The 16,544-nt window shown below is 40.6% G+C and overlaps 1 protein-coding gene across 1 annotated transcript; it reads left to right on the top strand.

Annotated features, from left to right (window-relative positions):
- Positions 1 to 9,998: 9,998 nt before the first annotated feature.
- On the top strand, positions 9,999 to 15,139 carry LOC145456295 (lactadherin-like). Its single transcript, XM_080334373.1, has 6 exons — positions 9,999 to 10,378; positions 10,445 to 10,483; positions 11,604 to 11,744; positions 11,813 to 11,896; positions 14,418 to 14,506; positions 14,788 to 15,139. The coding sequence occupies exons 1-6, from the start codon at positions 10,132 to 10,134 to the stop codon at positions 14,932 to 14,934; spliced, it is 747 nt and encodes a 248-aa protein (XP_080190499.1). The 5' UTR covers positions 9,999 to 10,131; the 3' UTR covers positions 14,935 to 15,139.
- Positions 15,140 to 16,544: the final 1,405 nt, after the last annotated feature.

The raw sequence follows: 16,544 nt of genomic DNA, 5'->3' as shown, positions 1-16,544 counted from the left end.
AAGATAAAACATGTTCTCAAGGAAGACAGCGGCAGGAGTGATCAAACCAGAGACACTACCTCTAGCCTAACAGAGGGTGCAGATGCACAACATTCACTCCTCGCGCACCTGCATACCAGAGATTTGATTTTTTTACGTCTCTAAACCCCAACGATTACGGGTGGACAGTAGGCGTATATGGATATGAGCCAGATCCAGTACTGGAACCCATTGATCCTGAAGAGCTATTGCAGTTCACAAGCTGTGATTGTCAAAAAGATTGCATCAAGATGCAACTGCAAGAAGAATGGGGTCACGTGCATTTCGGCCTGTGGGGTATGTAAAGTCCTTACATGCAAAATCTGAAGTCACGATGATGCTGAGTCTGAAGAAAGGCATAGGCAATGCCTGTTGAAATGTCAGACATTGTGCATGAGAAATATCTCTTAAGTAAACATAGCTGTGTGAAATAAAGGCTATTTTTCGCATAAATATAGAAGTGGGTGTGGTGTTTTTCACAAAGCAGAGCCTGTAGTGAAATATAAGTGTTTACAATCAATTGAGAATTATTGAAAGCCAATATTAAACCCGTCCTAAGTTACTTATGGGCGATAATTATATATTTTTAATTTTTTTAATTTTATTTTTTAATTCGTCAAATTTAACAGATTTTTGGAGGGTTTCCCACAAGAGTTTAACTTCAACATTTTAACACATGTTATGACACACCCTTACAAAGATATTGGTGAAGGAATTTATTGGTAACAATATAGTTCACAGACTTTCATAAGTTTCCCTTACTACATGTTAATAATCCTATATACTTTTGGAGTAAAGTCGAATTTTTTGTTAAATTATTGGTGTGCAGTAAACCTCGGGGTGGCCCGCGGCAAGATAAAGGTTGGGGACCAGTAATTTAGATTGATAAATCCTACATTTTAGGCCCCGCTTATGGGGACTAAAATTGTTTGGAATATTTTCCAATCATCCGGAAATCAGCGTTGGGGTAGTACACTACTAGAACAACAGTTTTCCGATACACTGCATATTTGTACAATGTACGATGTACAATGTACAATGTACATCAGTGATTCCCAACCGCGGCCCTGCGGGCCGCATGCGGCCCCCGACTAGCCTTCTTGCGGCCCCCACAAAAATATTGAGAAATCGATTTATGAAAAAAAATTGCTTGGTTTGGAGTCTGGAGTTTTCAATTAGGATTGCAGGAAAGTTGTGAGTAGACTGCGAAGATTACGTCACTGCTGTTTCAATGCAATGTGCCCTAACTTTCCAGTTGAATGGGCAGTAAACCTATAGATATAGGTATTGACAGGAACGTAACTGCCGCACCCCCAGCCCCCCAATTGGGGGAGCGAGCTCGAAGGGGGCCCAAAATTATTTAGTGAATAAGCATAAATTATAGAGTATCTTATGCAACTTTTTCAAAGATTTTTCGCGCTGCGCGCGATTTCAAGTTTCCGCGTACCTTAATTATTCGGTACTCTTCGACAAAGATAAACTACGCAAAGATTTATAAAAGTAGGCATATCAGCGTTGGCCATTACCGCGCCACGACGCACGAAGACATATAAAGTTTTAGGCCATGTAACATGCGACTCCAAGAAGCGTGCAAGAACGATCGGCAGCTAGAAAACCTTGGCCAAAAAGGACTGCCCTTACGCTGACCGAAAACTTCGTTATGTATATTGAAAATAGATATAGGTATAATTGACCATAGGCGCCTAAATGACTGGCGCCGAATGTTCCTGTCTTGGCAATCTGAACGCCACGAGGCAAATAGGCTACCATCCCGCAGGGAAAAATTATATGCCAGTGAAGAACTACCAATTTGAAATCGTGTGCATCTTTTAGTTTAGTATGTTTGGGCGATTCTATATTTCTTGATATAGCAGACTGGAGGTCACGAAATAACAAATAACATCATGTAACGAAGTCGTACCAACGGGTCCGCCCGTCCGAATATGTTTAATTATTATTTACGGGCCCTACAGTTTCCAAGACACCTCACTCAGCTCTAACGGTAAATCTGATTACGTGAGCAGAGAGGACAAGTAATTGATAGCAATATATATGCAATTGCCGATCTTATTGACCTATTTTATTTTGAATTATCGAAAATTTTCGCGCTCCATACTGGCTCACTAAACGGGGATCCTGGTTTCGCGGCAGAAGCGAACAAAGGCACGGGGGTTGGTTTATCACCCTATGGGAGCTCAAGACCTAAGTTTTTGGGGGACTGACGAAGTGCTGTTTCGTTCCGCCCGAAGATGTTTAATTATTATTGAGTGGTCCTACCTTTTCAAACACAACTCACTCGGCTCAACCGGTCAATCTGATTACGTGAGCAGAGAGAGGATAAAAATTGAATCCAATATATATGCAATTCCCGATTATATTGACCGATTCAATCATGAATTTTATAAATTTTTCGCGCTTCGCGCGATTAGTCGAGAGAAGCTGCCTAAAACGGACACCTGATTGAGATGATAAATAGCGGTAAATAGCCATCTATCCTGAGGAGATCTGGGGGTTTCGAAGTTCTTTTTATCACCCTATGGGGGACCCAAGAGAAACGTTTTTTTCTGGGCGGGGGGATTGACGAAGTGCTGTTACGGCCCTTGGTATTGATAACTAATTTACGGATAGATGTGCAACAAGTGACTCACGATTGAATACGCCGAGATGCGTACTGCTTAGCCGGCAAAAAGCAGCATAATTTGTAGTCCTATAGCTCGCGACCCAAGCGTCCGTATAATTTGATATGTCCGTGTTTATCGAAAGCAAGTGTTGCACTGATTCCAAGAATACGAGTTGAAATCTCGCGAGGGCAATAAAGCTATACTCCGAAATAGCCAGCAAAGGTTGATTGTTCTGAACAACGGGAACGCGGCAACAGAATGGCCAATGGCGTCAAGCGCATGATCGGAACGATGCCAATTTTCGTATTTTGGTGACTATTTTGGGCTCCTTTCATCGCCTAGGTATTCGTGCGGCCCCGGCCGTACTATGAAATTCTAAATTTGGCCCTGCCACCGAAAAAGGTTGGGAACCACTGATGTACATTGTACATAGACGGTGACCTCCATCGTGTAGCCTATATATGCGGCTTGCATCAAAGTCAATCTATAAATGTAAACAGAGCCACTCACCCTTCGCAATAAAAATAATGAAATGTGAGTGCATATGGGATAGTAAAATTACCTTACATCCTTACATCACTTATTAAAATTAATGTTATGTCGCCCAACTGATGTTTACGATCGATGACTGCATGCGTCGGCCTTGCGTGGGACGGATGGAATGCCTGAAGACTACTTGAAAACACATCGCGCTTTTTAAATTGATTTATTCATTTCTAAAAGGGAATTGCACGCACACATAAACGTTACATGGTACAGATTAGATAATTGGTCGTCTACTCACGTTAATCCGCAAGCCTTCGGGGACATCAAACTCTTAGCTGAGGGTTAAAGACAATAATGTACCACAACCGCAATACACTCTTAGCAAAAAGAGTGTGTATTTCCACCAGTGCACCACCTAGGGTTGCATTTAAAACTAACGATAAACAGTGTTTTAAACAAAGGCCTTTTTAAAAGACACTGTTTTTTTTAATTGTAAAATTATGCTATAGCCGACGTATATCGATATGGGATGGTTGGAACCAGAGTTGGATCAATTACATTATTTCAGTTCAATGACAATTACAATTACAATTACTTTCATGCATGTTTCAATTACATTACAATTACAATTACTTCATGCTAAAAATATCAAATTACAATTACAATTACAATTACTCCTTGCATGCTTCAATTACATTACAATTACAATTACAATTGCTGCTGTTGAACATGTAATTGAATAATCATAAATTCAACCGTGCTCCTTGACAACCGTAGCGTCGTAATTAACAACAATTCAAGTATTCGTGTTTCATTCATGATACGCAAATACCCGTTAAATAATAAAAAGAAAAAACGTTTTCGAACTATTCCAGTATGCAGTATGTCGTTGAAAAAAGTATTATAATATATGCACGTGTTGGATTTGCGTATATAGTATACAATTAAAGAAATAATATTATTTTTATCGAGGGACGTAGGAACTAGGATGAGGAGTAAAACAAAACCGTGCTTTGTCAGATAAGACGTTATATAATATCCAGTGGTCTGGTTAGTTAGCCAGACGAAGTAACGATGCAGCATCGTGATCTGAAATCGTATTGTAGATTGCCAACCCACGGATAGATGCGCAAGATGTGAGTCACGGATGAATGCACCGACAAACGTACTGCAGAGCCGGCTAAAAGCAGCAAACTTTGTAGTCCTAGAGCTGGCGATCCAAGCGTCCAAATTTGATGCATCTGGTCTTTATCGTAAGCTATTGATGCACTAATTCCGAAAATACAAATTAAAATCTCGTCAGGGCGATGTAACTGCTCCAAAATAGCCGTTTAAGGCCGACTGTTCTGAAAAGTGAGAGCGCCGCAGCAGCATGACCACAACAATGACCAATTACGCCCAGCGATTGTTCAGAACAATGCCGATTCCCAGACTTTCACGACTATTTTGGGATGGTACCATTGCCTGGAAATATACTTTTATTGCGGAATCAGTGCGACACTAGCTTTCGATTAGGACCATACATATCAAATTTCGACGCTTGGATCGCCAGCTATGGGACTATCAATTCTGCTTCTTTTAGCCGGCTCAGCAGTTCGCTTCTCGGCGTATTCAATCGTGAGTCACGTGTTGCGAATCCATCCGTTGGTTAGTAATCTAATAATTGTATACAATGGCAGCCGAGCCCAGCATAGCGGTAAAAATAAAAAACTTCGCCCGCAAGGGCGCAGTCAAGGGCTTCCGCGAATGGATCCACCAAATTCCTTGTCGACATTTAAAGAGAATGCATTATAAGTCAATTATTTTATGTTGTGCTTGTCAGGTCTCAATAGCAATTTAATGTAATTGAAATTGTAATTGAGCAAAATTTTTGTCAAATTACAATTACAATTACACAAAATAAAAATGCTTCAATTACAATTACATTACAATTACATTGAAAAATGTAGTTAATTACATTCAGCTCAATTACAAATTACAATTGATCCAACTCTGGTTGGAACCCCCAGAATTATAGTCGGTTCAACATTGTCAATATAACATTAATTAACATTAATTCAATGTTTTCAATTGTCAATGTCAATCCACGATGACGTCACAATAGAATCTTTGTGACGTCATGGCTTAAAAACATGTTTTAAATTAAGGCCTTGTTTCAATTATGTTTGTTTTAAATTGACTTTTGTTTTAAATGCAACCCTAGCACCCCCCCTGATATATCAATAACGTGTTAAGGAAAGGAAAGGACAAGTATTCTGTTTTGTCCTTGATGATTGTTCCGGCATATACACCGATCCATGATGTAGGGTGCGGATAAATCTTCATATAATTGCACAAGTCCACGCGCACTCACCAACTCTCTGCGCGGTCCCTTGAACAACAGTGCGTAACCACTAAAAAAGGTCGTCACTTCGGCTTTCGTGTGAGCGACACAGATTTTTCTGTGCGCGGCGACTTTGTCAGCAGCGCACGGCCGCGCACGCGCGCAGCTTAGAGGGAACATTGGTTCCAAGTCACATGATGAACGAGAAGAAGGTCATAAAGGCATGTGATGTATAGCGATGGACAATGTACCATAATGGCATGGTGAATGAACCACGAGGGGCCCTAGAGAACTTGATCTACACCAGACAGAGTCCCAAACTCAATATGAGAAACCATGTCGTAGGCTAATCCCTGTCAAGCTATGCGAAATCAATAAGAACTGACACATAGTCTATATTTAAAAATATTTCAGTACCTCTCACTATATGTCCCTGGACATTGCACTGGGAAGCGATGCGAAATCACTTAGGGTAAGTCACGGTCCACGAAGAATCCAGCGTCGACAGGCACTTCTTGTTATTGAACACGCGTTTGTAGGTAATGTATTAGAGGCGGTAAATATTGGTAAAATATGTATTAAATAAAGTTAAATATTTTGTTTCGCTTTCCCCTGCAAATACAAATATGACACCGCGCGAAGCACGGTATGTCTTTACAGGCTAATTATGCGGAGTTGCCTATACGTCTCCTCGGCATGCACAAAGCGAGAAAAATGTGGATAGAATGGTAGTAGCCACGATTTCGCTCTTTCGAGTGTTTTAGACAATAGACGGACGGGGTAATGCATGTCATGTTTAGGTAAAAATAACAATGCAGCTGTGAAAATGTCAGGGAAACAATGCATATGCAAAAGCCTCTGGATTCACACGGCGTAGCGCCAATAACGCCGGTGACAAAAATGTCACAAAGATCGAAACCTCTTACCTAAAATATGATATTTAGCCTACATGTCCAACATAAGTTTAAGTCAGGGGTGGTCAACCTAGGCCGTACGGCCGCATGCTGCCGTAGAAGGAATTTTGTACAACCGTGAACACGTAATGCAATTAGTATGTTTTAGCGGCAGTCGACATGCAATTTGAGTATAAGAATTGACTCCCGATTTCTTGAGAGATTTTATTTAATCTTGAAATTGTCGTCGCGTGTGACTTCACTTTTCGATTTTAATATAGCAGGGCCCCTTACAATCAGAGCCCCATAGTAGGCCTACAGATTCGAACAGAAGACGAAAATGATGCGCCCCATGTAGAAATATCAGCTCGTAATCGTGAACTCCTCACTATACCGACAATCCTGATGGGAGGTCAGTGCAACAAAGTGACTAATAACAATTGGTTCACCCGAAGATGCCTAATCATTTATAACTTGCCCTAAATTTTCGAAAACACCCCCTCCATCAACTCTACCGGTGAATCTGATCACATGGGCTGAGAAAGGATTAAAGTTTCACAGTATTATGTAAAACTACTAATATAAATGACAAAATTCATTGGCGAATCTGAAAATATTTTCGCGCTTCGCACGACTATCACCAGTACCCTTACACGACCAATGACAGGTCGCGATTTCGGTGCGTATAGTAAGCCTATGACTATTCCGGAGTTCACTAGAAATTGACAGACACTTTAACATTGGCATTTGGCGTCCAACTAGTTCATTGCGACTATGCGCTGGAAGGCGGCCGTTTATAGGCTGCATGAGTAGTCGAAATGCGGCCGTGAATGGCAACAAGGATGGCCACCCCTGGTCTAAGTGTATGTGTGTCTACGTACAGTTTTGAACATATGTATTTCCACTGTAATGCATATCATGTGTCCTGTTCGTCAAATAATCATGACCAGGAAAATATACTGGTGTATATTATTCAGCGGATTAAATCTACGTGCCGGAGACAATAGTCAGCTAGTGTAACTTTTTAGCATTGAAATATTGTCATTCACAAGTGTAGAATATGGACAGAATATTCGAAATACATTAAATTATGTGATTGTGTCAGCGGTGAAATTTTTCCATTTTCGGATTACTTATGCCCCCGGCTACTCATTCCGATTAAAATAAAGCTGAAAAGACATATAACATGCTATATCTCATGAACATATCTATGTATGACAAGACCTAATACTACAGATTATCGAAGATACTGTGGTTGTTTCCAGAGAGCTCGCCCGCAGGACGTTCAGACAAGAATAGCGATGGCGTGAAATCTTTCCGAATGGAGCTCGCAAACCGATCCAACCGTCCAAAACGTTTTAATATTTGAATAGAAAGTAATAATGTGCAAGGAAAGGTTATCGGAAATCCAAAGCGAGGTTTTGAAAGCAAACAACTAGCAATGCTCAAATGCTCAGTTTAGGAGACCGTCGGTTAGGACTGAAACTTAATCGCGGGACCTATATTTAGAGATTTACAAATTAGTTTATGATCAAGTTCAATATGAATCCATGGTGTATACAGAGCTGATCAATATAGCCAATAAAGTTACTCTACTAGACGAAGAAGTAGCGACCCAATTCTACATGAGCACGAGAAGAGTTAGTGCATATAAAAGCAACTCCAAACCAAGTCAAGTCCGAATAGAATTGGCTTGATTTGACTGCTATACTCAAGTAAGTACAAATAGACGTAAAAAGTAGTTATAAAAACGCTGTAAATTGAGCTATTCGAACGGTGCGGAGAGATGGGTTCGTGCTGCTACATTACAGGGTGCATAAATTTCTACAGCAGAGGTCTATAGCAGTGGTTCTCAACCTTTTTCACCTCGCGGACCGGTAAAATTTCAAAAAATATTTGGCGGACCGACTATCAAAAATTAAAATTAACCCAATATGTAAAGTATGCCACCATTTCCTGGAAGGATATGGTGCTACTGCTAGATAGTGACATTTGAGAGTTTTGACCGTAATTAATTATGTCCAAGATAGAATCTATATGATTTTAGCAACGTGCTACCGCGGAGAGTCGTTCAAAGTCTTTCGTGCGGTAAGCCGCGGATTTTTCCGACCATGCCAACTCGAGTAATATTCTTCCCTCCGACAATATCGAGAGAAGAAGCGTTTTGGAGTCTAACCAAGCATACCTTGCCGTGCTCTCCTGCTCATTGCCCACTACCACCAGTGTGCGGCATGAAAACACCTGACAACAGCAATACCTGGCCATCCACAAAATCAGGGTCGAAAAAGCACTTCGTCAGTCCACTCCCCAACACACGTTGATCTTGGCCCCCCACAGAGTGATACCCCAAACTTCCGAGGGGTTTCTCCCCCAGACCCCATCGTGTGATGGATGTTTTCACCAATACTCGTGAGCGCACGCATTTTACTCAGTGTAGGCAAAGAGGTGATGGGACCTAATTGCGCGAAGCACGAAAATTTTCTATAATTCATAACTAATTCGGTCAATAATAATAATAATAATTACATATATATTATATTGCTACAAATTTTCTATCCTTTCACGATTCCAAATTGAAATTTCTTCACTGGCAAATCATTTTTCTCTGTGGTATGGCATTTGTCCTTTGGGGTACAGATTGTCAGGACAGCTAGGTGCCTATGGACGATTAGACATTATATTTAAGTTCTCGGTCAATAAAGGGCAATCCTTTTCGGTAAAAATTTTCTCTCTACCGAGTTTTGGGCACACTTTTTGGAGTCCCATGTCAGCCTAAACGTCATTATGTGTTGGTGCGTCGTGGCGCGGTAATGGCTGACGCTGAAATGCCTATTTCTCTAAATCATGCGTATTTCTTGGGGGAAGGGCACTCAATAATCAAGACAATTATTGACACTGAATCTCGCGAAGCGCGAAAAAAAAAGTTGATAAAAGGTATTTGAAGTTTCAAAAAATAGTCCATAATTTATGTTCATTCACTAAATAATTTTAGTTCCCCTCCAGCTTGGCCCCAATCGAGTTTGTGGTGTGGCAGTTACGGTCGCACAAAATGAATGAATCGAAAACGAATGATCGCACAAACTGCCCGGTTTAGCGAGTCAGATTCTGCTTGTCGCTCTCATGTCGTCAAATGACACGGCTTCAACTAATTCAAGTCAAATCGAATACGTTACCTCAGAAAGTTCTGAATCAGGTTAAAATTTGATATTTATTTAATTTATCAATGCACAAGCCTTCAAAATAATTCATCTGAAAATTAAGGTATAATATTGTAATACGCCTGGCGGACCGGCAGGAAAGTATTTGCCGACCGGCGGTTGAGAATCACTGGTCTATAGCACCATGGGTAGCATATAATAGTATTGCCATGAAACAGCGGTTCTTAACATTTGTTTACCCCGCGTCCCGTTACAGAAAATGCTATGAAATGACAACCTGCCCCGTATTCCAAGACCAACAGTTAGGAAGATGAGCGACACGGAAAAGTAGAAGTAGTAGTAAATCAAATTTACTTGAGTAAGTACTTCAAGTAGAGAAAAATACTTACGTCGAAAATGTTCCAGTTCTTCGTTACTGATCACGTCTGAAGAATATTTACCTTTATTCAAACATGGAGGAAATTAAATTCAAGTTGTAATAAAATTCGCTATACACACCCAAATGCGCATGATTGGAAGACTGGAAGTATTGGTAACATGAAAACATGTATTTTGTCAACATCATTTCATTTCTAACAACTTACTGCCTTTAGCAACCGTATTGTCGTCTGCTAACATTATATTAAACCAAAATGAATTCTACGCTCAACATTTTTATATCGACATATCTCCTGGGCCTTGTGTACGGATATCGCCAAAATGTTCTGGATTTTTGCTCCACGGTTATCGATGGAGATGGTACGGATGGAGGCTGCACATGTATGGGAAGGACTGGTAAGAGTGGTCCGCCCGGGCTTAGTGGAATGAAAGGGGACAAGGGAGACAGGGGTGACGAATTCGACCCATCAGAAGTAATGAGGCAACTTGACAATTTGAAAAGTGAATTCTAAATGCCTGCGATTCAACCCTTGATTATGCGTTATTTTTAAACTTTTCATTTGTCAGATAAGGTTGAAAAGATGCGGAGAATTCCCGAAATCGCACGTAAGTTGACTTTATGATCATTTTATGAGAGCAGTCGATACATAAATAACAGTGGTTCCCAAACAATTTTCGTTGCATCCGTCATTTCAAAACTGATCAACATGCACTCGCGGCGCCATATTGAATTTAAAAAAATTCAGTACCAATGAAATAACAAAATCAATCCTCTGCAATGAAAATGCACAACGCTGACAGCCTTTGATGCGAACAATACGCGTGTTGCTCTATTATAGGCACACTTCACATTTTTAAACCGTTACACGTTTGTCATCGCGTCCTATGTCGATTCGATTGCGGTTATTCGACATGATTACTGTCGATGCATAAAGATCTTTACGACATATTCAGGTTGGAAGTCTCATCGCGCTTTATGTTCTCAAACTTTTTTTAGACACGCGCCCCTTTATGATAGTGAAAAATTTCGCGCTCCCCTCATCGTCATATCACAAAATGCAACCAGAATGCAACCATAATGCTATCAATCATAACGGATAATTTGATGGCATGGAAGGTTATGACTGTTGATGACAGAATTCTCAGATATGTAATTCGGACGAAACAGAGAGCAATAACTATGAATTGAAGGTAAATCGTGCAGTACGAAAAATTAAAGTTTAATTTACCGCAGCTTCGCCCCCCCCCACCAGTTTGAGAACCCCTGGTCTCAATGATTGACATCTGAAGAACTGCCGCGAATATGGTGAGGGTTAATTTACTTGCTCTAATTTCGGAAAAGTACTGCGGAGATAAGCTAAGTCGGTCAAAGATGACGTAGGTTAGCCTACTACAGCATGTGGTATTCTCTATTTATGCATGTTTAACTATGTGTTATATCTCAATCAAAGCTACTATTATTGTGACATATTGAGGCTGCATTACTGAATATAAAGAGAACCGAGTACATTAGAAGGGAGAGCGAGGACTTGGTATTTGACTTTGTTTTTACAATGGCTCACTATTATATGAATCTGCTGTGTTCGGACGAGATGAGAACCGTGAAAAGTGCAGCAACATTTAAATGCCTGCACGGTGTCCAGTTGTGAAGACGTTGATAAAAACAGAAAGCTCATCATAGCCTCCACTATTTGGTTTTTCTATCCTTGGTTTCCTCGTGTTTCAGTTCACTATTGTTTGATGGGGATGAAAAGTGGAGCGATACCCGACTCTGCTACAAGCGCCTCCAGCGAATACAATGCCTCATGGAACCCAAAATATGCACGTCTAGACATGATTTCTACAGGTGCTTGGTGTCCCAGAGAATGTATGTTCATAATACTATAGCGATATCATATATATATAAAGATATATATTAAATGACCAAATTTCCAGCAACTCTCGGAAATTGGATACAAGTCGATCTTGGTTCTTCACACTCGATCGATGCAATCGTTATACAAGGCCGAGCTAATCCAGGTGCATACATTTGCTTGCGATTACATCAGTGCAACTATAATATCCCGGTCAGCATATTATGGTGTAAGGGCGAAAGGGCCTATTACCTCAATGCGACCTTATCTTCAATTTTTTCAGAGTGCTCAATTAGGTTATGCCTATATTGAAGGGGGCGGGCTCATCAAAAGTGCTCAACTCAACCTGGGGGCTTCTAACAAATCCAAACACTACATGATCGACTGATAAGAGCCATGCATGATTTTAATCTGCAAGGGTGCAAGGCTCGTTTTGGATAATCTCACAATGAATATAGAGAGCATGAAAACGAAGGAATATAGTGGGCACTTCTAACGGACACTGAGATTTCATGATTGTCCCTTTTGTACGGTACCTTCTTCTTCGCGTGTACACGGATATTCGCGTTTTTTGGTAAATGCAGGAGTGAGCCTTTCAAAGCTCGTAAGTCAAGCAGCGGGCTTCCGAAATCATTCAAGTACAACCCTTATTGACCGATTGGTACGATGCTTTAAATCAGAGGTCTCAAACACGCGGCCCGCGATAGCACTTTGTGCGGCCCGCGACGGCCTTTTTGAATTTCAAGTATTCAACAATATATTCAAGTGCATATCTATTTTTTAGATATAAAAACTTAAATTTCACGCTAAAACTACTATAACAATCACTGAAATCTCAAAAAACTTCACTATCACATCACTTTTAGAAGCTACCATGCGGTAGAAGATCAGCTATTACGTCACATTTCTAGCTCATGATGATAAAACATGACCCGTTGATGATTCGTGACTGAAAATTGTGATTTGATTTGGTGCGACCTTCTCGTAAAATTATTCAATTCGGATTGACTGGGTGATTAAATAAAAATGACTCTAGTTGAGTCGGGTCAAACGTTAAAATCAGAGAAGGACTTGCGACTCGAAACGGTGACTTGTAATCCTACGGACGCAACAATCTATGAAACTGCCATGGGGAATACAAATTTTTCAAAAGGTCGTAGCTTGCGTTGCGTAGGTTATAGCTATCTAATCAGGTCAGTGTGGTAACCATTGGCATTCTGTGACCCCAGTGACGTATAGTTGGTTACATGCTGGGTGTTGTTTGTTCACTTTATCCATGTTATTATCGGTGTCGAGTAAGGTAATAGTACGCTCTACAGCTGTAACACCAATGAATTCTTCGCCGATTGAACATTTCTATTCCCGAGGTGGTTCTTAACCAGAGTCCGTAGACCCCATCGGGGTACGAAGCCCCACATCGGGGCGTACGAGATGCATTGTGGAATTAGGCCTATATGCTGTGGATTATTTTCTTGGCCAATTTATTCAACTGGTAATAGTCTTCGTGCCACGCGCGATTTTATGTGAATGGGCTTTTTGATATTAATATAGGTAGGCCCTACCATCAGAAATGGTGTTGGAAATTGACAGGGCTACGGGAAATCTTATTGGAAGCACATAGGGTACGATCACTAAAACGTTTAAGAAGTAATGCTTTTACTATGGCTCAATAGTGATTATATTTAAGCTGTTATTGATATGTTCCAATAATAATCGAAGGCAAAATCTAACGCTGATTTAATTTGACTTTGGCAATGACAGTAACAATAGCCTATATAGCCTAATTATCACGACTATACATCAAAACCAGGATTAGGCTATACGCCGCTCAAATGCTATGATATCAGATCAATCTTCAGTAGATTTTAAAATATTCTACATAAAATTGTGGCACGTCAAAGGTCCACTAGCTGCAATATTATAACCCGACAGTTTTACGGTGTCATGATGCATCCTCTCGCATGATGTCTATACCTCATTAATTAAAAAAATTATGACCGGCACAAAAAAAATAACATCCAAATATTTGAAAATGTATTTTTTTCGAGTCAAGCGTGAATAGTACAATAGTAAATTACATTTCCACGATGTTTGTGGAATGCCTGTCTGCAAGGTCCTGTCAAATAAGGCCTACTTGGGATTTATACATGGAATATCCCTATTATTGATGCTGCGGCCAGCGGCGTTAACAAAAACTAGGAAATTGGCCCGCGAGCACATTTGAGTTTGATACCTCTGCTTTGAATCTATAATGATTCCTTTCGGCTAGTCGCAAAACGAATAGATTATACACGGAGCGAAATAATAGGAAGCATTTCTGACGAATGCAGATATTTGGCGATTGACCCCTCTGTGTGATACCATCTTTCTCATGAGTAGTGCTGGGCACTCATATTTTCGCAGTTATTCGCAAAAAGGTAATAACACAAAAAGTGAGTCCAACAAAGAGGGAGGCCTTTTGAAAGAGTGTAAATCAACCAGGGGGTCCTTGATGAACGGTAACCTCGCCCACTCCCAAAGTCATCACTGCGTATACTATAGTTTATACCTCCCGAGCATCACCTGCAACCCACCATGTGCTGTGAATTAATGCGGCTATAGGCTGGTATTTTGTTTTGGAAGGCTGTAACTACAGGGCACGGCGCGAGCCCATCTCCGACTGGTTTTAACATATTTTCAATTTGCAGCGAATACGTATTGGGTCAAGACGTACAAAGTGGCGTGTGGAATCACAGAAAACAACCTATCTATAATAAGAGAAGGAGGGGAAGAAAAGGTTTGTATGAAAAATTGAAAAACTCTCTTGCCGTAGACCATGGCATCTTGCTTTCAATGAGGTCACTAAGTAGCTAATGTCACACTGAACTGATTGAACAAATTCATTTCAGGATTTATTTTTCACCAAATAAAATGTTTTATTCATTATTTCTGTACAGCATATACAAGGTCGTCTTCGAATAACGACAATTTTCATTTTTCAATCACCGATGCAGGTGTTCAAGTCAAGTGGTACACAGCGTATACTTGAAACTCATAACTCTTTTAAATTCTATAAAGATATTCGAGGGAAACACCGATTCAACAACAAAGGTGATTGGATGGTTCCCCGTGCCCATGAGTTGCCGTTACGTGCGACTGTATCCACAAACCTGGCAGGCGTTCTTGTGTCTTCGAATGGACATCGTTAAAGCTGACTGCCCTTGAAAATCGAATTTGAAATGACCAGCGTTGGCTTACATGTTTTCCAAAAAACAGACTATATTGGTATCTCGAAGTGGGTTGTGCTCAGAAAGCGAATAAAGCAGCCAATCACTCAGCTTTGCCGAATGATATCGGATCTGTAATGTCCACTCCTATAGTACAATATAGAGTTGTGACAGAGTCGCGAATATAGTTATTACTTACAAACGAGTTTTTGCCTGGTCATATCAATGATCATGAAATATCCCACTCTGTCGCCTATTCGACACCGGTCATGCAATACCAAAGCTGCGACTCTGGTTCCGATACAGGTCCGGACGACATCCGAACAAGATGCACACTAGCTCCGGATTCACGCACCCGACTAAACTTAAAATATCGAAGGCGATCCCAGTTTCATGGGATCGCCTAACTGTAGTGCTTAAACACGAGGATGAGGCCAGCAAGAGGCAAAGGCCTGCAGCAGTGGTCCTCAACAGCGGCGCGGCCGTACCCTATAATGCCGGTGGGACTGCTTAGGGTTGCCGCGAGAAAATGAGATAATAGGGCTGCCGAAGAGATATAACAAAACTTGTGGGCATCGAAATTAGGACTGGCATTCGGGAAGAAGCGTAGCTAGAAACATAGTAGCATTTTCTTCAACTGATTTTTGCCACTTTATGTTTTATGGGACACAAAGTTCGAAAATTGACTCATTTTTTTCCTATCATCGATACTTTTCACTTTATCCCCTTCCTTGTTTTTCTCACTTAGTAAGAAAAAATACCCAATTTCATAAGTGTTTATGTATGATAGTTTAGACCAGGGGCGGGAAACTGCGACTCGCAACCCGCATGCGACTCTTTTAGCCTTTGATTGCGCCTCTAATGATTGCACGATGCACATGCGTTTCGCCATTTTGCTAGAGAGGTTCAACCTGATTAAAAATTGATGCATTTTATCGCGTATTACCAACATGCGTATTGCTTTCGTGTTGTTTCTTTCCTTGTGGGTTCACGCAAGACTTGTAAAATTTAGGGGAAGGTGGCAATACAGGGTTAAAAATTTGCAATTGAACTCTCGAATCCAGTTCACAGAAACGTTTCACGCGGAGCAATGGATGTCTGGTTCAATCAATGATAAATCTTTGTGTTAACAATGAACATTATAATTAATTACGCCAGCGCAGGTCACAATCATTTACGGGCTGGCAATAGTGTATAAGGCTTTTCCATTTGTATTGTAAAGGCTAGCAATAACTGCTGAGTTTGATCAAAAAAATGTCGTCGAGATTAAAGAGCTGAAATCTTCCTTAAATTCTCATGTTCTCTTGAAGGATCTGCTCCGCACTGCTTAGACGTCATATCGACCTGAATTCAAACACCTTGCAGCCCAGGTGAAGACGCATCATATCACCACACAATAATAAACTTCATTCGATCGACTACATTTCATTCTGACGTCATTAATTCGTATTTTTGAATTTTTGTGTTGTGGCTGTTTTATAGCTAAGACTTTTGATATGCGGCTCGCGCAGGAGGCAGGTCTGCCCAGTGCCCCCCTGGTTTCGACCAACTAGGAATCAAATATCAATTACAAAATATGACAGGTAAGTCATAGGTACTCATTTAAGA

This window comes from Botryllus schlosseri, chromosome 14 (genome assembly GCF_051294905.1).
Source record: "Botryllus schlosseri isolate E-star chromosome 14, Bs_hap1, whole genome shotgun sequence".
In the NCBI taxonomy this organism is placed as follows: Eukaryota; Metazoa; Chordata; class Ascidiacea; order Stolidobranchia; family Styelidae; genus Botryllus; species Botryllus schlosseri.
Note: the sequence above shows the minus strand (reverse complement) of the source record. Positions and strands in the feature narration are given on the sequence as shown.